This window comes from Phalangium opilio, unplaced genomic scaffold (assembly GCF_054372755.1).
Source record: "Phalangium opilio isolate 3A_F unplaced genomic scaffold, DU_Popi_V2 ptg000009l_1, whole genome shotgun sequence".
NCBI classification, from domain to species: domain Eukaryota; kingdom Metazoa; phylum Arthropoda; class Arachnida; order Opiliones; family Phalangiidae; genus Phalangium; species Phalangium opilio.
Genome location: NW_028324146.1, coordinates 7,747,383 through 7,772,065, shown reverse-complemented (window position 1 = coordinate 7,772,065; position 24,683 = coordinate 7,747,383). Strand labels below are relative to the sequence as shown.

Here is a 24,683-nt window from a genome sequence, read left to right as displayed (position 1 = left end):
GGCTAATATCGCGAGTTAATTAGTGTTAACAAACGGAGAAATCGGCCAGCATGAAAGTGTCCAAAGTTAGAAATTTGCCCAGGTGTTTTTAAAGCTGAATATTTCGTCGAATTTCCCGCGTAAGACAGTGTTTAAAATACGGATTATGAAGCCAAAAAGTTGCTCTTTCGAATGCTTTCTAGTTTGTTCAGGTACGATTTCTCTAATTTTCGTCAAACCTTATTTCCCGGGACCAAAGGGTTGACCCCCGTCAAATTTGGCCGTAATTTAAATGGACGAGTTTGGGGAGTGGGCTAATTTGGGTCATAAAGTAGTCGGATGTTATTCTACGACTTTGAAGTATTTTTTTCTAAATTCCTCACATTTTAAGCTTTAAAATAAGCTATTTCATTATCAATTTGATGCATCCAATAATTAAATATGATTTTTATAATAAAAGTGTCTAAAGTTGCAGCTGTCCAAAGTTAGGCACACTGACCCTATTAATTAAACTAAATCATCCCCTAGACAACGTATTAATTTATATCTACCCCGCAAGTCCCAATAGTGCAAACTTAGCGGTTACCCGGGCTTTTATAAAAACCTTTGTAGGGAGACTATCAACCACCACGTGGGTTAATTCTAAACCATCATGAATATAACTCAACCCCTATCTTATATATTATTAATTATTTAAAACCAATTATATTATCTTTATCTAAATTTATCTATAACTAAAAACAAAACTCTCCTTACAGCATGGGGAGTAAATTTCCGAGTAACTTTAATTGCAAACAAGGTTTCGATTTATTATTGGTAAATCACGGATATTATAGTTTATTATTTATAAAATAAAAACAGCATAAAATATCCGAAGAACCAAATAAATCTGACCATATGATTAAACAAGTGTCAGTTGTCAAAAGTTTTATATAGAGACTAGCTATTACCCGCGGCGTCGCTCGCGTGTAATACAAAACATGAAAATGATACAAAGAATGGGCATATTTTACTAATGACTAATATTTTTGTAGCACCCTAGGAGCGAAGGCATTCGGCGTTGCCCGTCAGCCCGTCGGGACATTTTTTATTACTTTTCATGCGGACATTATTCCGTAAAGAAGGGTTTTTAAATTTCTGGCCGCCATTTAAGAAGATGGCAACAAATCGAACCCAAAAGACCATTCAGCCCGTTTATAGGTTTAAGGAAACCAGTGCACTAAATGTTTGTGAAATCGGTTGAAACACGCGGAATTTGTTGCATAGAGAAGATTTTTACATGTCTTGGCGCCAATTATTAAGATGGCAGCGGATTGGAAATATCTTCCTTAGTACGCGCCTACTACTTATGAGTAGCGTTCCTGTAAATTTTCAGCCTTCTAGGGCCAGAGGTTTGGTTTGGGCGGTGATTATCAGTCAGTCAGGACTTTGATTTATATAGATATAGATCACAAATTCTTTCAATACATTTGGCGAAGACATTTTGATCCACATATCAATTTATTTCTTAATCAGAAGCCCTATTTAATTTGATATATATTCAAATTAATTTAGCGGCAACATCTTTGGAAAAACGTGGAGTGAAGAGACTTCTGCCTTCAGTTTGGATTTTCGGGACGATGGTACTGACCTGGGCGTGGTCGGGCAATTTGACTGGCACGCTTTTGACTGGTCATTCATCCAAAATTGATTCCATTGAAGATTTGATTTCAAATTCTAACCTTTTGGCTTCGATGAAATCGAGATCTAAAATTTTGGCTTTAATTAAGGTAAGTTCACACCCAGGTATGAAGTTGATAATTTTTATCGACTCTTTATCTCTAATTCGAATTAGAAAAAATACACTTTAAAAAGGAACGATTAGAATGAGACTAATCATAATGAAATGTTTACTTGTGAGGCGATTTGTAACGAGATTCTTAAGAAACAAAAAACCCACGATATTTCAAAAATACTGAAATTGAAAACATTATTCTTAACCGTGGATAATCCAAAGCTTCATCGTTAAGCCTTGCATGTTAGTTCCTACAATTTCTTTTAAGGCACGCGCAAAGTTAGAATTCTTAAAAACAATTGTGGTACAACTCGGGCTTTATTTTTATCCAGTGAGGTCAATGACTCTGGTATAACAAGGAATCGATGGCCATAAAAGGAATCGATTACATGACAGGTGTTTACTGACATCATTATCTCGGCAGAAGCAATTAATGATCCGCATTTTAAATTATAGAATAACGATTCAGCGTACTCAGCTTTGTCGAGAAAAAGAGGGGGAACATTTCAATTCCTTGATGATCGGAATGTTATGAAACGATTGGCGTCTGGCAAAGGTGTTATTATTGAACAAACACAAATGTTTTGGGACTCAGGTCGAGCACATTTGGTTCAACTAAAGAAACATCTGGATGATCAACAAAGACGGATTTATGTGGGAAAGGAAACCTACGAGCCTATATTCGCCCACATGTTTTTCAACAAAAATATTCCTCGACAAATCTTGGAAAATATCGACTACACGTAAGTCTTCTGAAGCAATCTCTATCCTTTTCGTAAAACGCCACTTTTCCTAAATATAGAAATAATGAGCTTTCGATGAGACTTTACTTCACAGTAGTGCATTTAAGTTCGCAGTTATTTAATATTGATAAGCTCTTTTAGCGCTTTACATTACGGAACATTGTTCAAAACATACTTAATCTCCCATCATAGACCTTTCGTTAAAGTCTCAATGTTTTAACTTCCAGAGGCTCAGTATTTAGTTTGTCCTCAATGTTCGTGACAGCAAAAGGGTATCATCTTAGGTTAAAGTCGTTCAATTAACCCTTTATTTGTTCGTTATTGGCTTGCGCATTCCATTCAAAAATCACTTAATTATGGATCATAATGATGCTACGTTTACGACTCAATAGCGAACCTCAGTAGCGCAGAACTACAGTCAGTGCAACGAGAATTAAAGAATTTGTTAGATGTTAATATTTTGAGGTGAAGACGCTTAAGTTTTGGAGAATCCTTAAATTACACGTCACGCATTAAAGCAGCGACGGTTAGCTTAGCTAGTATCCTTCTTAGAATAATTTGTCGCAGACCGCTCCCATATTTTTTTAATCTTTTTTTGTTCACAGTATCGAAAGAATATTTGAAACTAGTCTACTTTCCACACATTTCTTTGACGCTAAATTCAAAGCTAGAAATTACCTGCTCGAGTCTGACAGTTTGATATTGGACGAACCCATGGACTTGTTCTTTCTCTGTTCTGTGTTTCTAGTCCTCGCTGTTGGAAACACTTTGGCTGCGTTGGTTTTCATCTTTGAAGTGGTACTGCATGTAGCGAAAAAATTCCCGACCGCTCGAAAATAGGTGCATACTCTGTAAAAAATAATGGTGCATTCTTACACCATATATGCTGTTTTTTTCGGTGCCAAAATTGACACCATTTAAGGTGTACTTCTACACCATTTTTATGATAAATTCACGCCATTTACAAATATTATTTGCAAGTATGAACGAAATATTAGGCATTTATGCACCATTTATAATGCTTTTTAACATCTTTTTCAGGAAATCTTTTGAACTCTAATATTACTACTTAGTTTAATGGTGTTAAATGTAGGCAAAGTTACGCCACGTATATCACATTACTACACCAAATGAAGTGAAGGTGTTAAATATTTTTTCTATATTTAGCACCACGTTTAAGGTGTAAAACAAAGCCATTAATACACCATTTCAAGTCTCTGTTCACTCCATTTCAAAGCCCTATTTACTCCATTTCAAAGCCCTATTTAATCCATTTCAAAGCCCAATTTACTCCATTTCAAAGCCTTATTTACACCATTTCAAAGCCCTAGTTACTCCATTTCAAAGCGACTATTTACTACATTTCAAAGCCCTATTTACTCCATTTCAAAGCCCTATTTACTCCATTTCCAAGCGGCTATTTTCTCCATTTCAAACCCCTGTTTATTCCATTTCCAAGCACTATTTACTGCATTTCAAACCCCTAATTACTCCATTTCAAACCCCTATTTACTCCATTTCAAACCCCTATTTACTCCATTTCAAACCCCCTACACACAGAATAAAAATGCTGTAAAATAAACACTATGGTAATGGCAATAGCGTATGCCATCAAGATGATGTTAATTTAGTTGCGCATCCTCCCTGTTTTTAATACCGTTGACAATACTGTTTTTCTAAACAGTGGAACTAACAGTTTTAAGTATTAATTGTTCGTGTATTCAGGGGCGTTCGTAGCTTGTAAAATAACCGCTTCAGAGGTTGTTTCAAAGACAGTCTTAACCGTTGATTATATTGTAGGGGTCAATGAAAAAACCAGCACTATATGCTGTTTTACTACCAATAAATCACAGTTACATAAAATGTCTGCTGCTGTAAAACTAACAGCAAAATATGTGGTTTTAAACTCACTAAGCACTGTGGATTAAAACGTGGTTTGCTGTGAAAATCAAAACACATCATGCTGTTTCAAACCGCTTATGGTACACTAAAAAAATAGGGTTGCTGTAAAAATAACAGCTCTTAGAACAGTTATAAATCCCGGAGCTTATTTTGATAAAGACGCTCTTTGCTGTTAAACTAAAAGCACTCAAACCGTTATTAAAAACATTAAGCTCTGTTGGTTAAGATGCAACTTGTCATTTATATAAGACGACTAGCTGTTTTTAACAGACTGTCCATTAGGGTAGATTTATACTGGTTGCTGTTATAAACTCTAAGAAAATTCGGTGTGCTTTAACACCTTTAAAAGTAGTTTATATGGGTCCAAATTTGACACCATTACAAGTGTTCATTTACACCCCAGAAAGGGTTTAATAACACTTATTTGAGCAATTAGTGTCAAAGATAAGAATAAAATGGTGCTACAGAGTTTCAGTTTAACACCTTTCTAACTCTTTAACGAAATAAAAGTTAATTTTTACTCCCTTATGAGTGTTGTGCAATTCCTTAAAGGGTACAGCATAACACCTTTCCGAGTTTAAATAACGCTTTCTGAGTGTCGCATGACACCTTCCTGAGTGGTTGATTTATCAGCAAATAGCGCTATATGCTTAGCAAGGTTCAACCTTGAGAGAACATAAGAGGACAGTTCTTAAAAAAAACGGGGAGTTCTCGCATTAATGTGAAACTACATAAAAAGTTGGCCACTTGATCGACTTCAAATCCAGCGTGAAACTGCATGGTAAGTTGGTCATTTTCACCGACTTAATAACTTCTGAAAAAGGCAGAAAGTTATAAATTAGTATAAATGCATCGGAATTAAATTGGTTTTGGAGGCCCTAATATCCCAGCAGTAGATACAGTCGTATTCGTTAAATTTAATAACCTCTTTTCACGAAGAGTTTTTCGAGCACCAGAAACGCGTTTGGCCTAATCTACTCTACCATATTTAAAGAAAAGAAAATCCCTGGAAGTGCGAGAACTTGGAACAGTTTGACACTAACGACGTTTTTGAAGCGGAAATTTCTCTAACTGTATAACTAAAGTCGACGATTTAGGAGTTAGTGTACGGATTATTTTGAGGGGGCTAACTTTGAAATTTGGGGGCGCTATGGCCCCCTTAAAAAGCCTAGCGACGCCACTCCAAAAGTGTCGCATAACGCTTTTAAGAATGTCGCATAACGCTTTTAAGAATGTCGCCTAACACGTTTTGTACATTTTCGGCCAATTTTAGAAATAAGTAGGTTGAAATTATAATGAAGAAGAGAAATTGGAAAGTTAAAAAATTGGTTTTAAAATTAGCAATTCACTGACTTTCCAAAATATTTTTATTTTCATATGGGTCCTTTCATAATAAACGCGGACCTTTTCCAAAAGGCTTAGCATGGTTAGGTAAGATTAGGTTATATTGCTTCAAGGTTTAAATTAAAGCGCTTCAAGGTTTAAAATAAAGTGCTTCAAGGTTTAAAGTAAAGTACTTAACGTTCAAATTATAGTATGCAAAACTTTAATTTACGGTGGATTATACAGTAAAATATACGTTAAATTTATACTTAATAGTGTAACTATCAGTGTTTTTAATTATACACTACTGTATTCTTCACGGCAGAATACTATTTTTCGGAAAACAGCAACATTCTATTAATAATAACATATCCTGCACTTCCGTTTGAGAAATAAAAACTAGCTGTTTTTTCCACAGTCGTTAACATAAAAAAAAACAATGTTTTGCTGTATATTTAAAATTAAGGTAATGTAATTTCGAAAAACAGCGACTACCTGTATATATTAAGGCTTGTTAGAGGTTTTACTGGATAACAGCATTAAACAATCAAAAACATGGTGAAAACTATTGTTTCTTTGACATTAGTTTCTCAGTGTGTAGAAAAGCTCCTCATTCCTCAAAAGCAAACCATCAGGGACCTAGGTGTAACATTCGACAGCCACTTATTATTTCGGGAGCACATAACTATGACTTTTAATAGATGTCGCCGTACTTTGGCAGTGGCCTTGAAATTATCACGAACCCTGCGTTCGCCGGCACATTTTCTTAGGTCTTGTACGTTCACGCCTGCTATATGGATCAATAGCATGGGGTGGCTGTAGCCTATACCTACGAAACAAAATAGAGGGCGTGCAACGCAAATTCACACACAATATGCACACATATTTTATGCGCAACATAATCTACAATTATGAGGACATGTTGACAAGATTAAATTTGAAAACTACCCAACATATTTCAAAGGTTATAGATGTTAAGTTCCTATGGAAATTATTAAAAAATCTGATTTCATTACCGGAGCTTCTTGTGGTCTTAAGCATCAATGTACCTAGGAACACAAGAAACCCCAGTACCTTCTACGTGGCACATAAATCCTTAAATCCAATGTCCAGAATGCAAACTGTCTGCAACCAATTCGATGAAACCATTGACATTTTCAGCACTAAACATGGGTTTATAAATTAATACTACTTTCATTTGTCTGTTTTAACTGTTAATTTATTTGAAATGTGTACAATCTCGTGAGCCGTGTAAGCTTTTTTGGTGCACAATAAACAATTATTATTATTATTATTATTCTCTTTGGCGTTAAATTTATGCGCAATAAACTCCAATTTCATTCCCTTTCATTACTATTAAATTCAAGGTACTTCAAGTCAAAAATTATTTACAATATTTACAACATTTCAAGTACGACATAATTTCCAATAATCTCATTAAAACGAATTTTTAGAGTTTCAACGGATTATTTTCAAAATAAAGATTTTAAACACTTCATTATAAAAGCGTGTGGATAGGGGATTTATAAATTTTTTCACGGACAATGTGGATTTAAAAGCGTGTCAAGACCTTTTCTAAAAGTGCTCTTGTCAATATTTTTGCTTCAGGGAGGTTTAAATTACAGGAACCATTTTCAAATTTAGACAATAAGCTTTATAAGATACCCAATTAATAAATGAAGCTAAGAATATTTGCTAAGGATAATTTTCTATCTTCATTATTTGTCTGCGTGCCAGAAATTAAGGCTTGGTCGTCTTAATTTTCTAGTTCGCCGCTGTAACGGTTTTCTCGAAAGTTTTTGAAGAATTAAAAATGTCATCCATTCAGATCCAAGAGCTATTGCAGCCGAGAACATTAATGCTAAATAGCAATCCTTTAAATTAACGTTTAAGTAGTCCATGTTTAACGCCATCACGTCAGTAGATTCTTTTTCACGAAAGAAATGCCTTATAGAGAACGTCTCATTCAATTGCACCAAATGGCCTAGTTGATTTTCATTGTAACGCATCAGCCTGAAAAAAAAACAATCCCTATTCCTGTATTTCCGTCGTCATTCTGTTTTTTTTTTCGTCCATTTTATCAAAATAAATCTCATTAAAGAGAAACCCATTGTATTGAAATCCAACTCGTTAGAATTCCCAGTCTTCTGAAATCTCATTAGGAAGAACCTTCCCAAAAGTCCCATTGGGAAAAACGTTCTAAATTGACAGAAATCCCATAAGGACAACTTTTCCCAGTGTACAGATATCCCATAAAGACGAAACGTCCCAATGGACACCAATCCATTTGAATGATACATCCCAAAGAAGAGCTACCCGATTTGTTGTATTAATTTCGATTTGAGATTTCGAATCAACACTACACCGTGGTAGATTTTAAGGCTTCCAATTGGGTGGTCTAATAATTAGCTGGCTCCATTTCAAAATATTGGCCTAATAATTAGTAGCCACCTTTTCCAAAATGTATGACCATTACTTATTTTTCACCTTTCCCAAAATACTGCTTCTAATAATTAGATCTAAAATTTATATTGGTTATTTTTAAAACGACTAAGGGAGTTTGTTAATTTACCCTTGACCATACAATGGGTGTCTGTTTCGAACACAATAAACTTCAATCTAAAGAAGTGGGTTGATGGTATTTTTGTTTTTGGTTCAATGGGAATTTAATTTCTATTATCTTTTCAAAGTGCCACTTTTGTACTTCTGTTATATGGGAATTAATTTCAGTTTATTACGACACATTTGCTTTTTATTTCGGTCAAATGGGATTTCTACTCAATAGGATTCTTTAAAATGGGACACGGACCTCTAAACGATCGGAATATTATGGCAAAACAAGTTGGGAAAACCAAAATATTACCTTTCCGTGTCGAGAAGATTATATAACCTTAAGTATCCAATGAAAACGTCGACCTTTTTGCCCTCATCCTTTCCCGCGCTTTGCGCTTCCGCATTTCATCCTTACTCCTCCATTTTACATACAAAAATCAAATACTCACAAAAAGAAGCGGCAAAAACCTGCTGGCTCTTAACAACCACTTAATTTGACTTGATATCCAATTTCAAAACACAAATATTTACTGGTAGATAAATTGACAGCCTACAAGCAAAGAAAAATTCTCAAGAATGGATCCCGCAAATTTAAAAGGTCTATTTTCAACTAGGTCGGCGTATCTGATTAGATTTAAAATATATATTTTTGAAATTTTTGGTCTGACTGTTATCTACACCATAAGGACATCATCTCTCTAAGGGCCCAAGTGCATCTATTAGCAAAAACATATAGTTCTGCTAGATGTGACGTAGATTTTGTATAGGGGCTCCTTCCGAATTTTTCGTGAAATTCGCGGGAGAGAAAAATAATTTTCAAAATCAGCCACGACCGATATCCTAAGCCGGTCGTGGTCTAGACCCGAGCTCTGAGATAACGCTCCCAAGCGGTTGGGAATCAAACTAATACAGGCGGGGAGGCGAGAGAGGAAGAACTGAGGGGGAAAAATAAGTAAGAGAATTTCTAGAACCCCCCCCCCCCAGCTCTCTCAGACACAAGAGGTTAATTCGCGCTTAGTAAAAATCACGAAGAGCTGTCGTGAGAAATCTTTGAAGGAGGGGAAATGGTTCAATGCCGGGTTACTCTGCAGCGAATGCGCTTGGCCTCTGTTTAGGCTATACAATTATTATACCACTTGAGATGAGACAGATGGCTGACCAAATCGGACATACATACATTTCAACCGTAACATAGAATCTTGGGCCCTTGAGAGAGAGATAATGTCCTTATGTCTACACCTAAATGGTTTTCAGTGAAACAAACAAGGAGCATTATGTTTCTGAGACGAGCTTCCCATTTTTGATGTTGCTTTGAAAAATATATCGCAATGCACGGGTCTTGATAGATATGGGAGGCAATGAATGAAATATATCATAATGCACGGGCCTTGATAGATATAGGAGGCAATGAAGGAAATATATCGCATGCACGGGCCTTGGTAGATATAGGAGGCAATGATAATCTCTCTCTTTGCACGAGAGGTTTATCTTTAATATTTAAATAAATATAATTATTTTTAATTATTTTAATCTTCAATATAATTATTTTTAATTATTTTAATCTTCAATAATTAACATTAATAATAGTTAAATCGTTTAAAATAAAGTTATACCTATTATCTTCTCAAACTTTGCAAATATTGACGTTTAAATTGAAGCGTACCCCTCTTACCCGATTCTTTTAAAATTTTGGTATATATATATGGAAATCGATTCCCTTATAATAGTAAGGAGAAAGCGCAATTGCGAAAACCTTTGGTGGCCGATCCCACCTTAGGGAGGATAGACCTTTCTCGTAACCCTAGCTGATCGCCGCGTATATCCTAAAACCAAACGATGATAATGAAGTAGAAGCCAATGATACAGATTGGTGTCTATGTGGAATAGACGGAAGACCAGTGGATGGTGGTGTTTAGAAGCCAGTATGTACAGACTGGTGTCCAAGTGGGATGGACAAGGACCAGAAGGTGGTGGTGATTAGAAGCCAGTATGTACAGATTAATGTCAATGTGGAATAGACGGAAGACCAGTGGATGGTGGTGTTAGAAGCCAGTAAAAGTGTAGACTGGTGTCAATGTGGGATTGACAAAGACCAAACATGGTGGTGTGAGAACTCAAGTATAGAGCAGCCAAAGGAGAGAAATACAATTTTCCAAATTTCTGTGAACTGTCAATGCGGTCCGGAAATTGGGAACACGTTTGCTCCGAATCGCAAGCTGCGAACGCGGTCACGTGGGTGTAACAACGGACAGACAGACAGACACACCCACACACACCCACACCGATACGGCCGTTACAGAATCTCTCCTGGACTATACGTCACACGGAGAGGTAAAAACGCAAATCGCATTCTAAGGTACACATTCGATTACTTTGGCCTCAGCCCTCAGGTGAACAAAAGTTGATTATAACAGCGCCTTTTTACAAAACATGTCTAAAGTGAAACAAGTCTAACGAGTCTTACCGTATCCAACTGTCCTGGATACTAAATTGATAAGGAAAATCTACTACAAGACCTCATTTCAAGTATAAAACATGCACATCGTAATTATATCAATTTTGTTTTTCAAAACATTTGCAAAATATAATGAAAATGGGATTTCCAACCCATAACCATATGGGTATGGTAGTTATCGATCTAATGAACTTGTTTTACAACCATTTAGTAAATAAATTTAAGGAACTTAATGACGAACACTTAGAAAAACGATCAAAAATAACAACACTTATAATAAGGCTTACCTACGAAGGGAAACCTAGGCGAACCCTAAGGCTTTTGTTACAGTTGGGTCGTCATAAATGGATGGTGTCTAGCCCCTTTGTCACAGCTAAGCGACAGCACACTGTAACTATTATCACTAACCTCAGCTAGTTTCAATGGAAAAATACAAGTTGGGAATCCAAAATAACCCTATTCTCAACGCACTTAAGAGGTTTTTCAAAAGTAATTGAATAAATATATTTGATATTATTTTAACTGTCAGGAAATAACCTTAATTCTAGTTAAGTCGTGTCTAAAAACGTTACTCCTAAAATAATTTTAAAAATAGTTATTTTAGACGTTCAAGCGTATGCCTTTTTAGCATGTAACCGTAAAATTTAAATGTAGGAAAGGGGGCCTAATTTCACGGCTCAAAAAGAAATGAAATAAAACTAGCAATTGAAGAAGTTCCCAGGCTACCCGTTTAAAGGACTTATTGTCCATGACTAACTATATTTACCAGGTAGTCCATTGTAGAATAAGACGCAGTGTGTTATAGAAATAATACTTGTACCGGAGCGAGAGTACAAAAGGAACTACCAACTGACAACTGCCTTTTTTACAGATTGTAGGCGGGGGTTTTTATCCCCGCGAAAAATGTTTTTTAACAAGGTTGACAGCAGTGGCGCTTAAGGCGCCACTTCGGGCCAATTTCACATTATACAAAAATAGATGTAAAAAATGAAAAATTAACAAAGCGACGACGCGGTTTTTCCCCCGGGAAGGAGAAGCTTGGTGTGGACGGTTACAAGCATTTCTTGGAAATTTAGGTTATAAAAGTTATCCGATAAGATATAGCGCAATTGCCGAACCTTTGTTGGAAACCCTGCCTTTAAGAGACTAGACGCTTCTCCTATCCCTAGCCGATTGCCGCATACATCTTAACCCTAACAATGCTAATGGGGTAGACGCCAATAATTCTTTCACCGAACTGTGAACCCGGTCCGGATATAGCGATCACGTTTGCTCCGACTTCCACACTGCGAACGCGGTGATTGGCACATAGACACGTCCAGGGTAACACCTCTCTGTAATACCATTCGGAGAGGTAAAAAAAACTGGGTAGCGGTAAATACCGCGGATGTTATCTTTTTCAAAAAGTAAGCGAAAAGCTCTTCTAAGAAAAGTCTGTTCCCGGGATTTCAGTCGACGCCTCTGTATGGAAACGAACCAGGGGCCCTTTTGATACGAGGCGAAAAAAATAGCCGCTACCTCACCTGACCTTAAGATTCAACTAAATGGTATCAGGGAGGACGAATAAGAAGCTTGAATTAGTATGCTAGGGGAATTCTCAGAGTCCAGTTCTTAAGGGCAAGGGGAAAAACGTCACAGGACTTCCTCAACTCGGTTGCAAACCGAGCTGCTATAAATTGTCTAGTTTAAAGGAAGGGTGAAAAGGAAATTCAAATGACTTTTTTACCGATTCTTCTACTAATGTTTAGACCTATCTGCATAGTGAAACATCCAGGAAATATCTCCGAATGATTTTGAAATTCAAATTAGGTTCAGATTTTTATGGATAACCTGAAATAAGTACCTCCAACCAATGACGTCACTCCCTGCCTTTTTCTTAAGAAAATTCTGGTTGCAGGAGGCACCATGTCTAACGGTATTTTTTCCCTTCGGGCGCAAATTTTATCGAATCTGGCGTCAAATTTCATTCGACACGGAGCATGCCCCGAGAATTTTGTTAATAAAATGGTAGGGCGCTATTTGATTGGTTGGAGGTACCTATAAAATATTTATTCATGAATTTTCAAAAGCTGATAAGAATGTCCTTGAAACAAAGCTTTTTTAATTATTATAAAATATCTGTAATTTAAAAACATTCGTTGCTATTTCTTGGGTGTTTCACTGTGCAGATTGATATAATAATTAGTAGATGAATCGATAAAAAATCACTTGATTTTCCATTTCACCCCCCCTTTAATGGTTATTCTGTCATGGGAAAGGTCATGCCGCAGCCAGAGGTTGTTGATTTTATATGTCGTACAGGCAGTTTATTTTGAGGCCAACTAATCAGGAGGTTTCTCAAACTTATGTGTGAGCTTAGTCAATTTATATTCCAACTTTTGCAGCGCCTTCGATAAGAGGTGGGGGGTTGCTTCTCCCTTATGGAACAAATCCATATGGTAGAAGCATTTAAAATTATCGATAGGTCCAGGGCCTAGTTGTGATTAGTTAGAAGTTGCTATGGTGTTTGTTCAAGCTCAAGCGCTGGGTTCAAAGAACTTAGAGCTGATCATTTCCCGGAACTAAAGGGTACCTATAGCAATGTATTAAAAATATTTACCTTTAAACACAACAACATTTTAAAGACAATTTAACATTTGAAACTCCTTGTATGCTGTGAATGTTATGCGTGGTTTTAGGAAATGTCCTGGTCTGAGTATGGGAACAGTGGAAGACAAAACGTGAAAAAGTGCGCATGCAATCGAAAAGATAACGCGCTAGTTTAGCCGGGAATGAATGAATGAATATTTATTTACTTCCCTGTACAAGAGTCCCTTTTGTAACAGGGAGGAACCTATTAAATAGGTCCGCAAGTATATTATCACATATTTAAAATGAAATTAAATGGTATTTACATAAATGTATCTGTAAAACTATTACGACACATGACTATATACAAAAATTAAAAATTAAAAAAAAGAAAAGTTCGCGCACTCCTGTAAGCCAAGCTTCTGGGCGGCAAAGTTTCAGGGAATAAGACACACGTCGGCGATCTTACCCTATAGGTGCCGACTGCCCCGTGTCTGCCGGAGGTGACTTGACCCCCACACCCCGTCCGTCACCTCCCAAGTAAACATCATTTCCTTCCCCCGCTTACACACAAAATGAAACCTGTATAATCACATCCTTGCCGAGGTCCTCTGACCCACTCGCATTGAAACCTCCAAAAAACGCGCTAGTTTTTCAATGTGTGCCATCCTCTTTTTTCGTCCTCCTAGATAATATTATCCCTCATTGCTTTAGAAGATAACATTTTTATGACTTACATGAGATTCAATTTTTCCTTTACGACACGGAGTGCTTTTTTAGTGAACTTAATTGAAATACCACGGTCAGTTGAGGGTTCACCAAAATAATATGCTTCATCAGGCTGGGTTTCATAGTGTTGTTTGTTTAGATTTTGTAATAAAATCACCATTGAGTCTTTCATCGCGTAAAGAACTGCTTCCTGTGTAAAGATTCTTCGATTGAAACTATCGAGTGAAAATTTCTTTTCGTAGAACGTCTTGTCTAGTACTGTGATGTTCATGTTGTCATAATTGTCATAATGGTATTCAGTCTACAGTAAAGCAAATTATATAATGCATTAAAGGTCCGGTGAGTTGTGTGTTGCAGAGCCCATAAGCACTTGGTATGGCTATGCTCTCTAATATTCCCTGGACTAGGCCGGTATACCAAAAACAATTGAGTTATTAATTAATTATATATATTATAACGCTAGGTTGTATGTAAACCCCAACGAGCGGATAATTATTTTCCCAGTCAGGGGACTTTTCGGAGAGAACCCAAAATTCAACTATTCCTTTCGAGTTCCAACCGAAAAGTGTCATTTTATTATCCGTAAAGTAGTTTATACACAAGTTTGCAATATAATACTTAAATTCTAGAGGGAACAACCATGATTCATGTCAAATATATTCCTATCATTTGGCTATCCAGGTGAAGAGGTAATAATTCATATTGCGAAAAAAATCATAAGTAGATATGAAATTATAGGCGAGGAATAATTTTTCCCGTGCTCGTTACACCACTTCCCTCTGAACGACGATTTTGTCCTCAAACGTCTTAGAAAAAAAAGAACTCATTAGCGAATTTAAATATCTGGCTAGAGTAAAGAGGTTAGAGCGTTTTACGAGGGCGAAATATTACACGCGATCGACCGTCATTTATGGAGAGAGGTATTTTGTTTTACCACAGTTAACTAAATCAGATTACGTCCATGAGCGCGAGGGCTCAGGTTTTTTGTAACCGATTATAATCTGCTTCATAGGCGAGAGAAATAGGGGGCACAATTTAAAAAATTTACGTATTATTTAAGATTTTACTTATTTCTTAAAAATTGAGGTTTCCAATTTAATATAAAGTCTTTGAGGTTAAGTCAATTGCAGTTTGCTCTATGTCTAAAAACAGAAAGAACAGCAACCGACAATCAGTCCAATACTGGAGAAAAGTGTCTGGCAGCATTTCACCTCCAAATATCTCGCTTGGTTTTGCCGCCAGACCAAGGCTATTACAAAAAAATATTTAGAAAGTTCTAAACCATTTGGGGTGACGAAGTATTTACCAGTTTTTCGAAAAGTATTTCGATCTTCAGACACATGGCTAGCCTTTATCCTACAAATATTATTTATAGCTTTTTTACAGGAAAGAATGGCTTACTTTTGGTTAAACGTTAAGAATTTCGTTCCTTCAAAGACGTACTAAAACCTATTATTTTGGCCAAATATCCCGAGAGTTTGGTGAGTCAGAGAAAAACCCGTTTTAGCCACATCGTATGATGTATATCTAGGATCGTGAGTTGAACCCGGTCTTGATTGTTTAAAACGCAAGCTTACAAACCAAATATCTACGAAGCCTTCGTACAAATTTTGAGGTTTTTTTCTCTTAATCGAAGGAAGTATCGAGATACGGAAAAAAGTTCTTCGGTAAAGGCCGAACATAAGTATAAGTTGTTCATGGAATAGGTCAACATCGAGTAAATGTAAATTGCATAAGTATGGATAATTGTTTAATGCATAAATATCTATTGCGTAAGTATGGATAAAGGTTTATTGCATAAATGTATATTGCATAAGTATGGATAAATGTTTATTGCGTAAATGTCTATTGCATAAGTATGCATAAATGTTTATTGCGTAAATGTCTATTGCATAAGTATGCATAAATGTTTATTGCGTAAATGTCTATTGAATAAGTATGCATAAATGTCTCTTGAATAAGTATGCATAAATGTCTATTGAATAAGTATGCATAAATGTCTATTGAATAAGTATGCATAAATGTCTCTTGCAAAAGTATGCATAAATGTTTATTGCATAAGTATAGATAAATACATACTGTATAAGTGTTGATAAATGTCCATTGCATACGTATGGGTAATTGTTTACTGCTTTAGTATATAACTATCCTTTCTGGAGCACGACAATAGGCAGTGGGAATTTCGTAAATTTTGGTATTTGAGTCCCCTCTTTGGATAGACCGCTTGGTGCCTCGTTTTTCCATTTAATCATTCTTTGGTCGGCCAACAACAAAGCGTGGCTTTATAGTAATATTTTTTGCTAGCCTTGCTGTCACTGTACCATGGACTGCGAATTATACAGGTCCACAGATTGCTAGCCTTAAACAGTACTTTCTCCCTCGAGCAACAGTCAGTACTGTACATGCCTATTATTAATTTCTCCACCTGAATGGGCTCAATATGATGCTTCAGAAAGATTTCTCTATACTAACTATAGTATATATGATAGGTATATGCAAGATAAAGCATCGATTTGAATTTTGCTATTAATTGTTTGATAGATTTAGTTAAATTTCTAGCATAATTTATGGGATAAAACTACCATGCAACAAATAAACATCTAATGTGTGCTCATGGGCGTGACTTGCGAACATTTTATGAAACATTTCAACTAACTTCAGTTTCACCTATTTTCTTAAAATAGTCTCTTCCGTAAAGGTCATTTCGCCAAAGATAAACTTCAAGACCATCTGCTCGTTTCATACCCTCAACACTTGTTATACGGACTTTGTTGTCTATCACGTAATCTGTTTGAAGATTTCCGTTGAAGACGGCCAACAAGAAAAAAGTCATTAAATACACTGATAGAGTGAATATCATCACAGAAAGGTCTCGTGTGCTGAAGTTAAGGCTATCTGCAATGACAGAAAAAAAGATTTAAACGAGTCAAAAGCTGAAATAGAAATTATTACGATTGCTTGTCACCGCTAGAAAAATAGCATTATAGTTACAAATACAACAGCAGTGGGTTTTAGCAGACGATTCAAGATACCAGCTTCCGCAATTTATATAACATTGCACTTCCGAAAATGGCTGCAGGTCTTTCCGCCGAAACCTAAGCGACTCTATGGCAGGAGGGTTACTCCAATATAGACCGAAACTATTGTATATATCCTATAGAATAGAATGCAACTATATATGGAAATGTCCAATCTAAAATCAACCATCTTAATTATGTGACAGAACTTCTCAAAATGAAAATAACACGTTAGAAAATTCTCTATTTGTTGTGTAAAATAATTTTTCTATTATCAAAGGCATTTGCCGAATTGAAAAAATACTTTTTGATGGACGCAGCTCTAGTCTTAGTAGGAGTACATTGACTGACCAAAGCGTTAAAGCTAGGTAACTCTTCTCGTACATGACTCGTGAACTAAGAGAAAACGAGGGCATTTCTTAACGTGTGCACAGTTACCCTCTTCTGTTTAATAGTCCTCCCAGGTTCCAGCGAATTATTCGTAACATGTCCAAACCCCACTTTTCTGTACTTTCCTTTAAATCTATTAAATACCGTTCCAACAAGTTGTTCGTCTGTGCGTGTTTCAAGTTGCCTTCTAAAAACTGCACCTGGTATCTCAGTATTCTCAACCACTCTAATTTTATTTTTATATTAGTTTGGTTTATAACTGGGTTTAATTTTGAGTTATGAATTCTAATTTTAGAAAAGTGTTGCTCATTAAACGGTTTGACTCACGCTAAAATTGCCTTCCAAAATGTTTCAGTGGCCATTTTTGTTGTGAACTGTAACTTTAGATCAGAGGTTTAGTAATTATAACCGATCAAAATGTATTATTTGTTATCTTGGCGTACCAACGTAAAAACATCAAAATGGGGTTTTCTATTAAAAATCAAGATGATTCTAAACTTGCAAATGAGTGTATAGAATATGTTTACACTTTTTTAAGCCTTTATAGGCACCTGGGACCGGTCAGATGAACGTTTTTGCTAGGGGACGTCCACGTTGACTGTTTTACCATTACCAGGGTACTTATATTTGTACGCGGCGATCGGCTAGGGTTACGACAAACGTCTAGCCTTCCAATTGCGGGGTCTTCCTCCAAAGGTTCACGCAATTGCGATGTTCTTATCTACAGCTGCGATTCGAATCCTTTATTTACTACCTATTTGAGTAAGGCGAAGCAACAGGCGTATGCTTCATTTCAAACGTCAATATTAGTCAAGTCTTTCAAGAATGTTTAATTGTTCTTTTTTAAAACGATGTAAAGCTCAATAAGGCGAACAACTAACGAATAAAATATCAAATATTAATTATATATTTATTTTAATATTTAAGATAATTTTGTTTCTCAATTCAAAATTAATACGGAAAGAGTTAAAAAGCAGTCTATGTTTTTGTCTGTGTGTGTCGGTCCGTTGTTACACTAGCGCGCTGCTTTAGCAGTTCGCTTTGCTTTAATGTGTAAAGAAATCCTACAGAACCTTAATATTCACTTTTTCCATAATATAAAGTGAATATGTGGAAATATTTTTCGTAACTACGATGCATTTAGTACTTTTCTAGCTTTAAAGCTCCGTTTCATTTTGATATTCCAAGGATATTTTTAATATTATTATTTGAAATTGCTGTTTATATATTCCTTAAGCTATACTACATCTGTATATAGAATAATCCTTGCTATAAAGATTTTAAGAAGGGAGCTTAGGCCTGGACTCAATCGGGCAAATCAAATATTATCCACAATAGGCTTAGTGAACCAAAGAGTAAATAATTGAGACTTAAGGTGAACTAAACTGTGGGTTTTATTTTCGTGTCTGTAATGAAGGGACATTAACGGTTCAGAGTGAGTCGAAAGTTATTTACACGTTCAAATAATCAGGTTTAGATTTAATAATAGAAGAAAAGATCATATTGGCCAAATGGTAAACGGGTATTAGCTACGGAATCCATCATGGTGGCAATTAGATCAGTGGAAGGGCTAATCGTTATTGGGTTATAGCTTAGAAGTTTTCATTTTTATTATGGTGCGTATTGACTTTCAGTGCGTCCAACCACAAGCCAGCTTTGGTGATATTTAACGTTAACACTCATGTTGGCAAACTAAGAAAATCGTTGAGGTGAAACGAGACTGTAGTGTTATACTGCTAACCAGTTGTGAATGTAGCTATAAGAATATAGGGTTAACAGTTGAGGCGTAGACAGTTGGGCCTTTTCAAAGACATAAAGGTTATATCTCTCCAAAATCTATACACTTCATTTCCTGTTTTTTTCCCATTTACTTATTAAATGTGTCCAAGACGTATCATTATTGGATGTAAATGTCGTCTGCTTTACTGTATATTCGCTATGCTCGGAATACTGGTTTAAAAATTCGTAAATTTTTACTTCAAAAAAGAGAAATAATTCTATATCTAGGTTAATAAGTTTGTAGTAGTAGTCCTCCTCTTGACTCGGAGAGGTAATATTTTGGTTTTTAGAACTTGTTACACTAGTGCAACGCGTTAGCAGTTCGCCTCGTGTAAAGAAATCCTACAAAACCTTAATATTTTCTTTTTTCATAATTTAAAAGTAATATATAGATTTATTTTTCGCAATTTCGATGCCTTTGGTAGTTTTGTAGCTATAAAGATCCGTTTTATTTTGATATTCCAAGAATAATTTTTATATTATAATTTGAAATAGTTGTTTATATATTACTTAAGCTATACCACATCTGTACATTAACGTTGGAAAACTACATGCGGGTTAGACCTAAACGTTTTCAATCTTAACGCGTTTGAAACAAAAACGTTTTCAATCTTAACGCGTTAGAAACATAAACGTTTTCAATCTTAACGCGTTAGAAACATAAACGTTTTCAATCTTAACGTGTTAGAAACATAAAAGTTTTCGATCTAAACGCGTTTCAAACATAAACGTTTTCATTCTAAACGAATTTCAAACATAAACGTTTTCAATCTAAACGCGTTTGAAACATAATCGTTTTCATTCTAAACGAGTTTCAAACATAAACGTTTTCAATCTAAACGCGTTTGAAACATAAACGTTCTCAACCTAAACGCGTTTGAGACCTAAACGTTTTAAATCTAAACGCGTTTGAAACAGATACTTTTTCAATCTATGCGCGTTTGAAACGTAAACATTTTCAAACTATACGCGTTTGAAACGTAAACATTTTCAAACTATACGCGTTTGAAAAATAAAAATTTCACAACTAAACGCGTATAGGCTGGGCTCGTGTTTAAAAAGGCGTTGCATTTTCCCGTTTAGGAAAACGTTTAGAATCTAAACATCGTTTTTTCTGTGTAATTGTCTCAATTTTGAAAATGTTAAATTGTTCAATTTTGAATGTTTAATTGTCACAATTTTGAAAATGCTTTCCTTATTTTAAATTTTTTTTGGATTTAATAAACATTATTGTTTTTAAATGTTAAACTTTTCCGAAGCCATAATATAAGTTAATAATTAAATTTTGTTAAAAAGAAGAGAGAACTTATGGCAATTAAATACAAGTATTTTATTAGGTGTAAATTGCCTAATTTAAAATACACTAAGATGAGAGCTTTCGGCTCGCGAGCCTTCATCAGTCATACTAAAATCTAATTCCTGCCACAGCCAAATTCTACAGGGCCGGTAGGCCCTTGTAGATATGACTTGATACTCTTTTGTAACGTTAACGCAAAATTCACATGCTTTTACCAATTTTCCTATGGAGATTAACATGGGGTTTTTCGTGATATTTAGCCACCTCTAACTGAAAAACTAGAGCGAAGTTACTTTTCGGAATACTCTTAATTTAACAATTAAGTATTCAGGGTGTGTCTTTGCAAGTGTCATCAAAAACAATTAAGTCTAAGTATGTTAATTTTAGTTAATTACGGAAGTATGGCTCTTGAGTTTAACGTCAGGTTAACCTGTTAGCGCGCTGATACCCATTTCTTCAGTTTTCAACCTGATTCAGAACAAGGGAGGGCCTAGCTTTGCGCCTGATAACAAGTTAAGTTGAAATATAGAGCATAGCCCACTCGATCCGCGCTCCCGGACGCTGCGCTGCTCGTGTATAGCTATAGCGCGAGCAGCTTGCGTCGTGACGCTCGTGATCGAGTGGGCTATGCATAGAGCCTGTATCTTATGAAGATACAGCCTCCATGGTTGAACTTGTTTTTGAACAGTCGACGCTTTTTAGTATTTTACCGCCTTAAAATGTTTATTTCATTTTATAAATTTTCTGTAACACCCTTGCTAAGAAACACTTTGCTATTAGGTCGAAATTTTGTTGAAAAAAGCAATCCAGTTATAAAACTAAAGGTAATTGATTTCATTATATTATTTGATATTGGTTTTTGGAAGACCAAGGCTTAGATCCAGCTTCAGAGCCTCCGGCGTCTAGTTTGGCTTAGGTTCTCATTTCTTGAACTGAAGGTTCACAGTTTAGGTTAATGTTAAAAATAGTGATGCTTGTTGATCTTTAGGATAGCGAAGCGAAGGTATGTTTTAGAAAAAGAACTGCTACTTGAAGAACTTATCCTTAATTTATTTGAAAATATTTCAAAATTTCAGAAGCTCCGCAGCCGTTGCTATAACTGTTTTATAATGGTATTCAGGATAGTGTTGCTATGTGTGCGAGGTGCGAGTGATAAAAAGTAAAGCCTTCCTAAAGAATAGAGATACGCCGATACCTTTACTTGACTAAACTGATATATTATTGGAATTGGTTTAAACTGGTATTGGCCCATCGCTACCGATATTTGGCTAAACCAATATATTGGTATTAGTTTAAATTTAACTAACAGATTAAAGTTGAAACTACACTTATCTCTCACCCAGACTCCGTTTTCCTATTTAATACTTACAATTATTTAAATTATCACTAGAAAGCATTTTTCCCAATATTCAAAAGGCGCAACTTTACGAAGTATAGTTAGTTAGGGTAAAATTAACTTTGGAAAAGGTGTAATATTATATAGGAATTTAATAAATGACTAAATGTAAACATCAATAGTTTTTGAAAAAGGTTTTAATATTGTTTGGGAAGTAAATAAAAATAAAAGACTCCGTTTTCCTATATAATACTTACAATTTTTTAAATTATCACTAGAAAGCATTTTTCCCAATATTCAAAAGGATTTAAAAGTTTGCGGTAATGAATGTTTTGCTAGGATCAAACACTCTATTAAGCTTTGCGTTTAAGGAGAATTTCTTGTTCAACTTATGTGATAAACTAAATTAACTCTAGTAAGTGAGCTTAATAACTATAATTAACGTGAAATTAATCCAAAATAATAGTTTTTTGGTGACCTGTGACAACAATGACGGAAAAATCATCATGAAATTTAAACACCCGCTAAAACATTTTCAAATCTCATGCCAGGATACAACTCAATATAATATTTTATTGCAACTCGTATTAAAGTAAATCAACACTAGATAAACCGTTAAATTAAACTTTACGAAGTATACTTAGGGTAAAATTAACTTTGGAAAAGGTGTAATATTATATCGGAACTAAATAAATGTAAACATCAATATTTTTGGAAAAAGGTTTTAATATTGTTTCGGAAGTAAATAAAGATAAAAGACTCCATTTTCCTACTTCATACCTACAATTATTTAAATTCTCACTAGAAAGCATTTTTCCCAATATTCAAAAGGCGCAAAATTTTAGTTTGTGGTAATGAATGTTCCGCTAGGATCAAAGGTACTGTCAAAATGAAATGCAATAGCTAATGTCAGCGGCAACACCAATTAACAATTCCAAATCAAAATGGTTACATATTAGCAACTTTCTACGTTATTTTCACTCACAACTCAACCTATTTGTAACCCTGCAATGAATCAAAGTCAAGGACCTAATTAGACTATCATTCGCTCTGCTGATTAGGAAGCCTCTAGTTTTTTTTTTAGATTATTTTGATATTGTATTTTTACCTTCTTATTTTCACTATGATGGGAGATTATGACAGGGCTGTAGGGGGATTTTGTATAATCTAGGAAACTTTTACCTTTGGTGATAGGTTTTACTTAGCTTTCTTTACTTATTGCTTACTATATCAGAATCAGAAGCAGAGGAGCGAGCGCCCGCGCTTGTGTTGGTCTAATGATTATATGAAAAGGAAAATTGTTGAGAAATGATAATTTCCCTTCTACAAAATTTAAATTTCACTTGCAATTCAGTTAATTAAATCAGAAGGAAAAATTTACTTCAAATAATTATCCATTATCCAGTAGAAATCTAGTTTAGTTTTGTTTGTTCTGTGAAAGATATATGTTTATCAATTTTTACCGTGAGAAGTCGCTTGAAACCGGACAAACTTGTTAAACCGCCAGTTTCAAAATCATTATGTGGTTTCTTCTAAATTCTAATTCAAGAAAAGCAATAAAAATATATCGATTCCCAATTTTTTCCCTTATATGTTGCATCAAACATTAAACTCTACTTTTATTAGCGAATAAACAATCTCTGCAGCATCTAACGCTTTCTCGCGGTTTTTTTTGGAAAACGTTCAGCTAGACCTATCAAAAAAACTGGTTAAATGGCAGGTTAGAGAGAATAATAATGCCGTAGTAAACCGTTGCATTGCTGATGCTTGCTGAACGCACTCATTTCTTTTTTGGACGCGAAAAAACAAGTAAGTGATTTTAATGCGGAGCTTCTAATTTTATTTCCTTATTATTTCCAATTTAAAATTTAGTAACAAATTATATAATTTTATGCAAAGAATATCTTATTTTACACTCTGCACGCGATACATAGTTTATATATCTACTTTCAAATCCTTGAAAACATTTTCTTGACCATATAGATAGATATTAAGCCTTGGCTAGTGCGCGTTGCTTACTTTGTCCGTTGCAGCTATCTGAACTTTCTGAAGAGAGCATGGATCATGCCGCGTCATGCCCTCGTGGCATGAAGTGTTAAAACCTTGTGTAACAAATCAAAGATATTTTCATAAACTGTGATTTAATTTAACCACAGTTTATGAAAAGAAATTTGGTTTATTATACTTTTTTTTTTAATCAATGTCTGAAGAGGACATAAAAACCTTGCTTAAAGCGTAGCGCGGCTCCAGTGGATTCCCTACAAGGGGACTTTCCTCCTAAACTCCGGGTTTGGCTTGGCAAAGGCTAGTGGGCGCGAATTATACATGCAAGAAAAAACGAGTTCGTGAGGAACGCCAACTTGTAGGGGATCCACTGGAGCCGCGCTATGCTTTAATAAATCTAAGTTTTTTTATAAACTGTATTTAGTTTTTCACATGGAAAAGGTTTTAAGTCATTTGGCACTACCCATAGTTCATAAAACCAAATTTGGTTAATTATACCAGCCCCAGTAGCACATGGGCTCCGCAGTACAATCTTTTAACAGTCCGTGTGTCTGCTAGGTGTCTTAAAAACTCGGGACTGATAATACATGTAAACACAAGCCTAAAACCAATAAAGTAAACAGGCCATTATTATTACTAATTTTATTAGTCACTTGACAGCCTCCTAATGCTCTAAATTCAGCCTGTTTTTTCTTACCCAAGATTATATTAAGTCAGTCCGCCGGCTTGACTACATTGAGTCTCGCATTTTCAGTTATAGTATGGTTATGAGACAGTACACCGGCTTCTCTATATTAAGTCTCGCAATTTCAGTTTAGTCTGGTTATGAGATAG

At 35.3% G+C, this 24,683-nt stretch overlaps 1 protein-coding gene and 1 long non-coding RNA gene across 3 annotated transcripts in view; both read left to right on the top strand.

Annotated features, from left to right (window-relative positions):
• The window catches only part of LOC149713635 (uncharacterized), a 66,657-nt gene extending 62,980 nt beyond the window's left edge, over positions 1 to 3,677 (top strand). The window contains exons 2-4 of the mRNA XM_089849058.1: positions 1,534 to 1,748; positions 2,210 to 2,496; positions 3,102 to 3,677. Of these exons, the coding sequence (XP_089705184.1) occupies positions 1,599 to 1,748; positions 2,210 to 2,496; positions 3,102 to 3,336 (672 nt within the window). The 5' untranslated portion in view covers positions 1,534 to 1,598 and the 3' untranslated portion in view covers positions 3,337 to 3,677. The remainder of the gene's footprint in view (positions 1 to 1,533; positions 1,749 to 2,209; positions 2,497 to 3,101) is intronic.
• Positions 3,678 to 20,805: 17,128 nt separating this feature from the next.
• LOC149713634 (uncharacterized) lies at positions 20,806 to 22,559 on the top strand. Of its 2 annotated transcripts, none has more exons than XR_016369317.1 (3): positions 20,806 to 21,512; positions 21,586 to 22,238; positions 22,312 to 22,559. It is a non-coding gene; the product is annotated as an uncharacterized LOC149713634 (long non-coding RNA). The 2 variants fall into 2 exon arrangements; XR_016369316.1 differs by having other exon boundaries at positions 21,586 to 22,260.
• The last annotated feature ends 2,124 nt before the right edge of the window (positions 22,560 to 24,683 follow it).